At 45.2% G+C, this 12,251-nt stretch overlaps 2 protein-coding genes across 2 annotated transcripts in view; one reads left to right on the top strand and one right to left on the bottom strand.

Annotated features, from left to right (window-relative positions):
• LOC119387747 (neuroplastin) overlaps window positions 1–1,813 on the top strand; it is a 51,989-nt gene extending 50,176 nt beyond the window's left edge. The window contains exon 9 of the mRNA XM_037655251.2: window positions 667–1,813. Within this exon, the coding sequence (XP_037511179.1) occupies window positions 667–718 (52 nt within the window). The 3' untranslated portion in view covers window positions 719–1,813. The remainder of the gene's footprint in view (window positions 1–666) is intronic.
• A 5,560-nt stretch (window positions 1,814–7,373) lies between these two features.
• LOC119387745 (sorting nexin-14-like) lies at window positions 7,374–11,179 on the bottom strand. Its single transcript, XM_037655249.2, is given in 6 exon segments — window positions 7,374–9,759; window positions 9,761–9,816; window positions 9,819–9,963; window positions 9,965–10,022; window positions 10,024–10,144; window positions 10,147–11,179. Coding segments are annotated over 6 exon segments (2,619 nt in total). The 5' UTR covers window positions 10,880–11,179; the 3' UTR covers window positions 7,374–8,253.
• Between the last annotated feature and the right edge of the window lie 1,072 nt (window positions 11,180–12,251).

Here is a 12,251-nt window from a genome sequence, read left to right as displayed (position 1 = left end):
TGCAGCTTCACAATTTGTTGTTGCTGTGGTTGATGATAATTTATTATGGCCGAGCGCTTTGCAATGGGTGGGCCTCTAAACCTTCCGCTTGTTGCGAAATTCACATTGTGTGACACCTGGTGTGATTCTACGCTTCTGCTATGCATTACTAATGCATCTTTTAGCGAGACCCCTCGCACTACATGATGCCTGTATAGGCGTAAACCCGTGCTTTTTATTATTTTTATTCATCACGCTTTTTCGCTTGGACAATGCTGATTTTTTGCTCACAACCAGCACCTTAATTTCTGCGACAGAGGATCTGTAACATTATTGTGTTAAAAAGCTTATGCTATAGGTCTGTTGTATGGAAATCAGCACTGACTTGGCAAGTTTACATTTGTTCGTTCACAAAGTGAAAAAAAAGTGCGTAAAGGTAGATAGATAATTGTAAGTGGCATTGAAAGAAAAGTAGGTAAGTTTGGGGTGTTTTTTAAGCACAGTTTGATGGAAATGTAAAAAGAAAAGGAGCACATATAGGCATGCAGTGGTTTATTGTGTCATCATTAACCTTTCTGCTGCACTTTTTGTTCTGTAGGCTAGTGTCGGTGATGTCGCTGCTGCTTTCTGCAGGATGAAAGTGTGCGCTCGAAATTAACCAGCCAATTTTTGTCCTCTCGTTTGCAGCAAGAACTTGTCAGATCAGAAGGAAGGCCAGGACATACGGCAAAGGAAGTGAACAGCCGGCACAAAACAGCTGCAGGATGGCTCAAGGATGGCCGTTGGCCGGCTTTTCCTCTCTTCTGCCAGCATCCCACCTCCTTCTCTTCGCGGTCGCTGATACGGCCATCCTGTCTTATTCCCCATCACAAACTGCAACCACTGCTCGCCTCCTAGTAGTAGCAGGGCTTTGCTCGCAAAAGTGACAAACAGCTGGTAATTCGAAGGTAATCGATGACAGGCCGACAGAACATTGATGAAGCTTTCACTGTCGAAGCTAGCAGATGTTGGCACTGCCACCTCCTCTTTGTTGTCAAGTCTTTGAGAGTATATAAAGGCAGCAACGTCATTAGTCCTGTTAAATCACCACGCTCTATTGTGATAGCGCTGGAACGTACCACTTTTCAGTTCATTGACTCGCTCTGGCTATGCAACTGCCGAAACCTGCTCTTGCATATTAAGTTCTTCGTATGTTAGCCATTGACGCGTTTTCATTCCCGTTCGCGAAGTACGCTGGAGACTCGACCACAGTTTGGGTAAAGAACAAGTTCTGTTCAGTCTATGTAGCAACCCTTCATTTTTTTTTGGTGGCTCCACTCTTGCGCTCGCGTGTTTCACTTGTGTTTTACTAGTTATATCTTTGGATATTTTTTAGCGGTTTATTAAGTGGTCCTTGAGGACTCGGTGGTACCAAGTCACTGGCCCAATCAGTCATCTAGATTCTTGTTTTCTTTTTCTTAATATATATAATAGGATATTAGCAGCTGGCTGCCATTAGGCAGCACCCTCGGTGATCATTCTCACTTCGCTGTTATGAAAGGCAAAGCCTTTCTGTTAACAAGTTTGCAACACGTGGTTGCTGCTACCTAGTTCATTCACGCTAATCAAGGCAAGGCTTTCTCCTCTTTACATTCTCTTTATCTTCAGTCACACTTTGATGATTCTTTTGTAGAACATAGAGTACACTACATATAACATAAGCAGTTTGTTTTGCTGTACATATATATACTATCCACAGTGCCCATTCGTGTACATTGTATGGTTCTCTGGAAGAAGTGCAATTATCTTTGTTATTATGTGAAGGCACATTTGAATAAAAATGTTTCATAAAATGCCTGGATTCATCATTATCATACGCATATGAGTTTGCTTTGTGACAATGGCCGCTTTTCAGTTGCAGTTCTGGCACCAATTGTTTCCCATTTGTTACTATAACAGGAGAGTATTACAGCACCGAATTTAATTTACAGTATAAGTTAAACCTGGATATGTCATATTTTAAATGAATCTCAAAATAGTTCGATACAGTAGTGCAATGGTTTGATACATTACATATACAGCCCCAGGTAGTATGCTTCACTGCACGATGGTGCTTTCTATATAAGCATATTGCAGTGCTAAGATTCTATGTGGAATTTCAAGGGGAGTCTTAAAACTGCTTGACATAGGCGATAATTCTATATACCCCTGTTCGACGTTACTGTGACAGCATTTTTATTCTAGCGTTCTTGCAAGAATATTTCGTGCATAGCAGTTCTTTAGTATTATGCTAATTTTGCAACTAAATTTACGTATTCATTTATATGTAATTTGCGAAATCACTCTGCCCCTTTGCTTGCCTGGTTCATCCAGAAAAATACGATAAATTAATGTTCATGTGCTTCTAGCCATCAGCAGAAACTTGACTCCTGTAAAGATATGGATTGGTTTCACAACTTGGCTTGCAGTTTTATTAAACCAGGCAAATACTGACATAGTGTTGGAGATTTTTTGCAAACCAAACAAAGCATGCAAGCTCATTGCAAATTTCATTCAAATGAAAAGAATATGTGAGAATTTTTGCTAAATTACTCAAATAAGACATTGCTGGACCAGCTTAATTACTTCTTCCAAGTGCCCTGCCCAATATTTGACTGTTGTGAACAGGGAAGTGCCGTGCACAGATTGCAAATTGATGATTGTGTCTGCAAAGTATCCTAACCGCTCGATGGCACGATAACAGCAGGGCATAGATGAAAGGCCGCGTGCCCTTCCTCTTCCTGGCCTCTGCCCGAGCCCTGCTTTGTGTCGGAGTATTAAGGGTTACTAATATTGTCGCATGGTTGTGACTGTGAAGAAGGCAACAATCAGACTGGTAAATACAGAACTCTTTATTGGGCAAACTTGTGCCCGGAAGAAACAAAAGTAAAACTGCAAGCAATATTCGCTGTAGAACAATGATAGCGGTGAGCACAGACGTCGGTCATTGGTGATCTGATCATTGGCAAAATACATAGTCTTTTATGCATGTGTGATCGAATGTTCTAACGTTTTAGCTGGTGCTCGCGTTAGCCCCAGAATAAACTTAACTACTCGCACCACGTGCGCAGTCTTATGAGAAGAGAACCATTGCGAAGTTGGCTTGGCATGAGCCGAGGCGTGGCAAAAGTCTTCATTGGGTGAAGCCTGATCAGACAGAAAAAAATAAAAGTGCGTGTGGCCATAACACCTCGCAGTATCGGCCCAGCACAAGAGTCGGTGTATTGGTCAAGAATGTTTGTTTGGCTGCATTGAACCACAGACTTGTAGAGCAGCCTATTTATGTACTCGGGCTTATATGGCGATGCCATTTTTTTGATGATGGATTACAACGGGAAGAATTCCAAACAATGTAATACTCACAGCTTTGCTCTAATAAGGCTTGCTGTGTGTGCCCCTTGTTTAAACAAACTACTTACGAGGGCTTACAGGCCCAGTGAGTCGGTAGCAACTTACTATCAACTATGCCAAGCAGTGGCTTAGGCAGAAATTTTTTTCAGAGGGGGATGGGGGGGCACCTCCTTGATCTGACATTGGGTCTGGGCAGATAAGTGGGGTCAAGTGTCATTTTGTGCTCTATATCCCATGGGAAAAAAAAATTTCGGGGTGGGGGGCACGGGCCCTGTGTGCCTCCCCTGGCTATGCCACTGATGCCAAGCCCATGATAAAATCCTAGAATTGCCGTTTTTCGTGAGATTTGAAATATGCGCCAATGACCGAGCAAGCGCCCTCCCGCCATTTTCGCTGTTTCATTCACTGTGTTTATTCACCCGACGAGGGCTAATAAAGACAGTGAATGCATGCATATTCAATAAAGCATTTCATTGGAAGCACGTGCGGCTCTTCCGCCGTCATCATGAATTTTGATTTGTGCCCGAGCAAGGGTCCCCCCTCCAAAGCTTGTTGGATTATCTTTCACCGTAGGGGGTGGGGCACTTGCTCGGGATTTTACGGTAATATAAAAACACTCATACCACTATCACGCATGGTTTTCTGAAAACAAAATATGATGCTTCAGTGTGCATCTTATCCACGTTTCCTAACGTTGAAACACATAAACGCTGAATCAATTTAGGCTGATTTTTAATTTTTTTAGGGGCAAAGCTCCTTAAGCCGTGGGTCTGTCCTTCCTCTGTGACCGGTTTGTAACCACTCGTCAATGTCATCTTCTTCTACTGCATAACAGAACGCGTGCTTCTCACGAGCTAGTATGCAGTTCTGGTATGCATTAGCAGAAGACGACGACGTTGACGAGTGACTCTCGTGCGTGTTCGCCTGTGTGGCATTCTTTCTTCTTTACTGCGCGCGTTCTGGTGTGCAGTAGAAGAAGAAGACGTCGTTGATGAGTGACACTCTCGTGCGTGTTCGCCTGTGTGGTGTTCTTTCTTCTTTACTACGTCGTGGGTCTGTCCTTCCTCTGTGACCGGTTCGTAACCACCGCAGGTGACGCTAGTGTGAGTGAAGTCATGATGACGTCACTCGCACGTGACTGACGCAATAAAAGGCAATCGCTCTTGACGCGCTTCCTCTTTCGCAGCGAGTCACCGGATGGAGCAGGTGGCTGTAGACAGTAGACGAACAAAATAAAAGTTGATTTGTATATACGCACACAGTCTCACGTCTTTCTTAATGACGTAATGGGCGAACTCTCACGGTAGGGTTACGTACAGTTTTACCGATGATCTCCCCCTCTCGAGCTTCGCCCACTTATCATCGTTCATTCCGTGGATATGGCGTGATCTTTTTTCAGAACTCCACTTTTATTCAGAAGAGTGGGCTAGTTGGTTCATAAACATTGTGGCAGAACAGCGCAGAAAACAGGATGAAGAAGATGCGCTGTGTCCTGTGTGCTCTTCGTCCTCTTTTCTGCACTGTTTTGCCACAATGTCCACTTTTAATAATTTTGCAATTAGACCTTGATGGGCCAATCTTCCATTTCCGTGTGGTGGGATTCACACTGCAATCCCATCACTGATACCACAATGCAGCTCCATGTAATGTTGTGGATTTCAAAGCGTTCTCTTCTGTTCAGGCTACTGTGGTGCTATGAAAATCCTAACGCACTCCAAGTTCAGTGTTTGCATCCTACATTCTTCAACACTGAGCGATGGAGCGACATTCTCCATGATGGACCACTTGAGGTTCACTGGGTCTTGATACAAAGAGCCCTTGGTGTCATTGGAGTAGTCACCGGGTCCAGGACTAAGGGAACTAAGGGCTCCAACCTGAATCTTTCTTCGTTACAAGCACTTTTCGTTTCTCTCCCTTCAATTTCTTTTTATACAACATGGTCCACCTGCATCATTCAGAAACAACCTAAGCGCACGTTGTCGGAATCCGTGATGGCACGGCGAGTCAAAGTGGTGACTACAGGGCAGTGTCATTTCCACCTATTCATCGTCACATCTTTTTTGGTTCATAAAGCCTCTTCTCATGATAACACTGGCTTCTTTGGTGCTTGTTAAAGTAAACCAGCAAACAAGAAGCTCAGAAAAAGCTACGAGGTAGAAAACAGAAACTGTCATTCCTACTCTTCCGTTTACCCCAAAGTTATTTGTGGCCTACCATTTGTTTTGCTGGTTTGCAATTCAAGCACCACATATCGACTCGCCCAACAAGCCACCTTCATTGTTTTTTGGTATTGCAGAAGCATAATATAGGGACGTGTACTCCAGCTACATTTTTAAATGGCTAAATAAAAACTGTTAGTGTAGTCTCACAACGCAAGACACGTCTTTTATGTATTGGAACTTTGTAGAATGTTATTGTCGATATTGTAGCGAAAGAATAACTGTAGTCTGATTGCAACACACATAGTGGCGTAAATTATGAAGCGTACGTGAGCACCAGAAATTACGCTGCAATCTGCCATAGCTCGTATAATACAAGTGCCAATGTGTTTGAACTATAGAGCTGTGCGAATAGCGAAATTTTGGGTGCGAAGCGAATTCGAATATCGAAGTGTGAGTGCAAATCGAATCGAACATTTTTTGAATATTTCTAGAATATTTTTTTAATACTTCGAAGCGAAATTGCAGAAAAAAAAGTTAGAAAGGATTCCTAAGCATATTCTTATGAGATAGCAACATGAAAGTTTCTTTTCGCTAGGTTGATGAAGCACTGGCGGGGTGGTGTTTCATAGTTGTCTTATCATGAATGAGGCAATGTAGAGGCCGAATTCTATTTATGTACATGATGTGGTGCAATCAAAGTGTTGCCGACAACACTTTACGATAGGCAAAGATGCCATTTCCTCAGCCTCTCCTCCTATTTCAACTTCTGTGGAAGCCCAACTGATATGGCGGACAAGGGTGTGCTCCCTTCAAGTGTGGAGTTCCAAATCTGCCTCTTAGACGTCGGTATATATGAACATCTGAAATTTTGGATGCTAAAAAGCTTCGGCTTTCGATTTTTCGGACTTCTTGCCCAAATTTCAGGTCCAAAACAGCATTGATTGAGCCCCCACCTCTGCCACATCTTTCATCTCCATGTTAGAACGAGCGTTTTCTTGAGTTAGTACATTTGCGACCGTAGAAGAGCTTGAAAGGCAGCTTTGCCGCACTACTGAGGTGTAATGAGGTGAAGCATATTAAAAAAATCTAGGGACCACGTCAGTCGGACGTTGACACTGTCTTGGCTATGTTCGACCGTAACGGAGCTTGAAAGGCAGCTTTGCCGCAATACCGGGGTGTGATGAGGTGAAGCATATTGAAAATCTAGGGACCACTTCCAATAGGACGTTGACTGTCTTGCAAAGTTCCACCATAACGGAGCTTGAAAGGCAGCTTTGCCGCAATATTGGGGTGTGATGAGGTGAAGCATATTAAACATTTGAAGGGGTCACTTTCGATCGGACGTTGACTGTATTAGTTTTTGGGAGGTTCGAATAGTAAAATTCCAATGCGAATCGAACCGAATAGCAAACACTATTCGAAAAATATTCGAAATTTCGAATATCCGCACACCCCTAGTTATTACAGCTCAAAGCGCGTGCCGCTGAGAAGAAAAGCACTGCAGCCTCCAGCTTGGAATTTTAACCGTTTTCATTTTATACTCCGGACACAACGAACACTGTGTGATCTATGTGCCCTTCGTATTTCAGTGCCCAAATCTCATGAAAGTTTCTCTAATTAAGTTTAACAAAGTTCATGATGCCAGAATAAGAATAGTATGTGTTATAGCTGACACACTTTGTCCACATCCATGATGATGTTCTCATTTTTCGTTACTGGATGCAATCATAGTAGATTTCCCATGGTATACCGGGAGTTGAGCTTACTTTATTTTTCTTTGTATTGTGGCTTTCAAAATGCCAGACCACCAGTGGCTTACCCTAGATAAAAACAGTCTAGTTCCTAAACAAGAACAAGACACTCCAAGGCATTTGGAAATCCCTTTATTTACCTAGTTATTACATTTAGTTGCACAGCAACGTTAACACAAAACAATGAGCACACAATAAATTAGCATTCATAAGTAACTAACAAAGCATAACTTCCATATTTAAGCCTTGTTTTCTTGCACTGTGCCCTGACCACTACTGGCTTTCACACAGTGTGACAATTAAAATCTCAACGTGGTTGATAGTTATACTCAACTAACACAACCTATAGTTCTAATTACCTAAACAAGGTCTTACACAATGGTGGAAGTGCCACTATACAGAGCTACTGTCATCACACCACTTGCATACACTAGTAATAAAGTACTAAAATCTAAGCAGAACAAATTTTCTACAATCACGTGTTATCCGGAATGTCCGAAACAAACACAAGGATTCCCTAGGATAAATGCATTTCACCTTTCAAGTCGGCACAGAAAGCACTTGTGCAACAAGGCATGGTTCTCACTAAGAGGGGCAAAGTGCAAACTGACGAGGATGCTGTTGGCGATTGCAAGCTAAGACAGTTGCAAGCAGTGACTTAAGTTTCCAGGCATTGCAAGGCCGATTATGCTTGTGATAGCTGACCAGTAATCTAAAAGTGACACTATTCACAAATGGCACCTATCATCTGACAGAAGTGATCCCGAGATCGTCTTTCCGACGTCAAAACAAGTGAGTACACATATTTATACATATCACACCCAACATTCACCTCTCCAGGGTGGTATTTGCCAATGTTATAGTCCCGTCTGATCCCAACGTAAAATATTCCTTTTTTTTTTCTTTCATCACATACAAGCAACATAAGACGACTAGACAGCACAATGAGGCTAGAAAAATTAAAGGAATGTTGCCTTCTGCTCCTTTTTTTTTTATGCAGCCCATCCCTTCATTTCAGGAAACATCTCCTCAACCAGAAGGTCAAGTAGCACATAAGAGATCTGCTTATTGAGCAAGGGCTGCTGAACTGCCTGAAATACAGTCTCCACAGCTAGCTCATGACACCTAGGGCCAATCAAGCGCACCAAAATGTCCGGAAGGAACTTCGCCATTTCGAGGTGTGTCTCTGTAGCGCGTGCACATTTTTGTGCCTTGGTTCGCGGTGGTTCATCTTCGCCCAGCACTGCCTCACTGAGTAAGTTAATAATGAGTGTCAGCCGACCCGGAGCAAGAGCTTGTTTTAGCTTGCCTTCCAGATAACGTTCAGTCACTCCCTGGACCGAGCATCGCAGGAGAGGAACCAGAGCTCGGAGAAGCCTCAAGAGCCATGGTGCAGCATGGAAGAGAACGTCAGCGAGGTGAACACCGTAGTCGTACACAAACTCCATGGTGTTGCTCGGTGCACAGAGTTGAGAGGATGACCGTGGCGGGCCCTGCCTGTTCTTTTGCTGCAGAGGCGCGCGCTGTGTCCGCACGTGCCTTCTGGGCGTATCCAGAAGGTCAGGACGTGGACGCGGCGGTGCCTGTTGCGTGGACGCGAGGAATGATTGCAGAAATGGCTCCAAATGCTGTCCCTTTTCCTTGAGAAGCCGCATTGGCACAGTGCGAAACATCTTTCCGAGGCGGATGTCGGGCAGGAAGCTGGCAGTGAACTCTACGTCATGGCGGAGAAAACTGTACAGCAACTCGGAACTTCGCAGAGGTGGCAAAGTAAGTAGGTCCTGGAGGTACTTTTCAAGCACGATGCGACATGCCTGCAACTGTTGTCTGGCTGGTGACCTACGGGGTGGCAGTGGTGTGACTGCAAGCTCTCCGTGGAACTCCAGAAGCTTTGCTTCGAGTACGTAGAACTCGTGATGCCTTCGTACAACTGACCAGTGCAAATCTTCTGGACTATCTCCATTTCCAACATCGATGCGCTGAACTTCCACCACGAATGCGACATAGTGCCTGTGCTGCATGTCAACTCTAGACTCAGTCCGAGGAATGGAGACCCTCCATGCAGTCAAGTCTTTTAGCCTCGAGTCATTTGCAATTAACGGAACTTCCGGCACCTGTGGTTCTTCAGCACAATGTATGGCCTCCTGTGGAGCATCTTCTTCCAGGCCATCATCAGCAGTGACCCAGAAAGCATCCTTAAGTTTGTGACCAAGTTTTGCAACGCTCCAACTCTTCCCAGAGTCTTGGCCTCTGTCTTGGCCTTTTTGCACTTGAGCGATGGCCCGCGCCTTGCAAACAAGCTCAAAGTACTTGTCACTTTCGAAAAACAGTGGACAGAAGACTTCATCAAGAAGCGAGTACACCCCGTCCGAAGCTGCATAGAGCAAAGGAGATTTTTGTAGCTCGACGATTTCATCAGGACCTCGTTGCAGAATGGCGTGTATCTTTTCAGCCGTCCCTGGAGCAAGAGGAACCCTTCGGGGAGCATCCTCTGCCATAGTATTCACCATAAATCTCGTTTGCTTGGTCATGCAATTCAAGCCGATCATCAGCGTTAGTTCGGGATTCAGTATCCGCAAATGAAAGTCGTCAAGCGCGCTGTAAAAATCGTAAAGGTGCAGTGAGCCTTGGTCTCGAAGGAACTTCAGGAATGAGGAATGCGTTTCGGAATCGCCAAGCACTGACTGGAGATCACGGGATTGATAGATACCGCGAGAATGGCGACAGTGGCGTTTTCACAAAGTGCTCCAAGAATTCCACGCGCTGACAGTCGAGCTGGAAGGATAGTCATTGGCGCCTTGTCTAGAAAAAGCAGCAGAAGGTGATTCACAATGTCCGGGTCCGCGATCACGTCCATCGCTTTGAGGAGGACGGTATTCCCGAGAGTTCACGTAGAAGGGTGCAAGCGCTTTTGCACTTGTGATAGCGCGCCGGTAGTAGTCGCAACACGAGGCTTTCTGACAAGAGCCTCAAGTACTGAAGCTCCGCTTCGCGACTTCCGACAGCAACGTGCACTTGCGATCCCATGCTGCTCAATACCAGCCGGCCTTGGTCGGTAGCGTCGGTGAGCACAACGCGAGACCTGAGGATCGCATCCAGGTGAGATAGTGCGGCCTGCGCCACGGGTCCCGTGATGAAGCGTACTAGATCGACGTCTGTAGCGCGCCGGCACAAGGCGGCCAACAGGTGACGAAGCACGAGACGCAGCTCATGGACGAATGCTTGATCGCCGCTGACGCCTCGAAACCAAATGTGCACGTATTCGCGCAGAATTCCGTTAAGGAAAGACTCGAGCGCCTGGTCAACTTCCTTGGGCACTTTGAGGTCCTTCCACGGAAAGAGAGCGTACTCATCTGCTGCGGCACCGGTAACATCGCAGAAACGGCGCCTCGGTCCCTTCTTTTCCGTGCGCTTCCTCGTTACGAACAAGTCCGGGACTTCGAAGTGTCCGTGCTTGAGAAGGCGCATCCAGACGCAGCCACATACGAAGGAACATATCACAGTCACTCCCGAGAGTACGCCCAGCCACAAGACGCACGCCGCTGAGACAGCTAAGACGACGACGACCGCCGAAGAGAGCAACTTGTCGTGGCATACGATCACGCTATATGAATGCATTTCTTCGTAAAGTATCCAAATACAACGACGTTATCTGTCTCAAGACCGAAACAGCATCGGGAAAACCTCGTCATCTCACTAAAATCATGTAGGAGCGCTGACTTGGGACGCTCATGATTACCGATTTACCCCGATTGCGTGTTGTTTCTACGTTTCTAGCTGCTCGGCAACAGACATCAGTGTCTTCCTGGGCGTACGCCGACTGTTTTCACGACAAGTTTCCAACGTTTTCTTGGGTTTCGCGTTGACTTTGGCCGCTTGGCAGAAAGCGCAAGAGGGCCGCCATATGACTGTATGACGCCATATGACGCAGCGGAAATGACATAACGAAATGCGGTACGAACCGTAGCTTTGCGTTAAGTTGAACTATTGAACTAACTGTTTTTAGCAAAGTTAGACTATTACATAAAGTTATGTAGTTTTAAACTTTGGTAATGTTTAAATGTAAGTGGCGCTGTCGCTGATTCAGTTAGTGTGCGTGCAGTGAAGTGAACTACCAGTGATGTACCTGTGGCGTGCCGCTGTATTCAACCTGTCAACTTGCGAGTTTCAGTGAATTTTGGCAAATTAAAGTTCATTCGGTCTTAAGTGGCTGCCTAGTGAAGTGGGCTTCACGCGAAACAAACATCGGACACAAACGCGATGGAAGAAGGTAAAATGTCGCTAACAATCGCAGCGTACCCATGGTCTTTCGCGCTGAACGGGAGAACGTATGGTTTGATGGTGTTTAAATTCTGTTATATTTTTCTTGCAGGTCAGCAGGAACTCAGAGACGATAACGCAGCCGGCGCTGCAGACTCAACGCCACTTCAAAAGTAAGCGTTGGATGCTGCTTGCCATACCGTCTTCCGTTGTGCGGACGCACTACCTCTGATGATGTGCACCGGCTCAGTGTATTGCCCCTCCAGTAATAAGAAGAGGCGCAAATGTGGTTCAGAACACTCTAAACGCGGCAAAATGCCGTTGTTTCAATGCTTTTGCTACTCCTCCATTTTATGAATGATGCGGCTGTAAGTACCGTTAGTACCGTTTAAGAGGCACTGCGATGCAAGAGACTGCGTAACTACATCAGCGCGTCGTGCCTCTTCTAGTGTAGAACCTGAACTTAATCTATTTGCAGTGCCTCAGTGTGGAAGGAAATACCGAGATGACGCTATTGTTAGGTGCTTGTTTTTTCTTTTTTTTTCTTCCTTTTCTTTTTTGCCTGGTAAAGGTTGGAGTAGGAGCTTTATCTATCTACAGAAGGGATGAACGTAATAGGGAATATGAAGCATGCAAAACCATAGAAATGTATCAACCAACTGCTTGACACCAGGTGAATCGAAGGAGCAAGTGTTGGTTTTGTATTATGGGAAACCAGCACATAGACGGT

The sequence above is a fragment of the Rhipicephalus sanguineus genome, chromosome 3 (assembly GCF_013339695.2).
Source record: "Rhipicephalus sanguineus isolate Rsan-2018 chromosome 3, BIME_Rsan_1.4, whole genome shotgun sequence".
Taxonomy (NCBI): Eukaryota; Metazoa; Arthropoda; class Arachnida; order Ixodida; family Ixodidae; genus Rhipicephalus; species Rhipicephalus sanguineus.
This window is presented reverse-complemented; position numbering and strand designations above follow the sequence as displayed.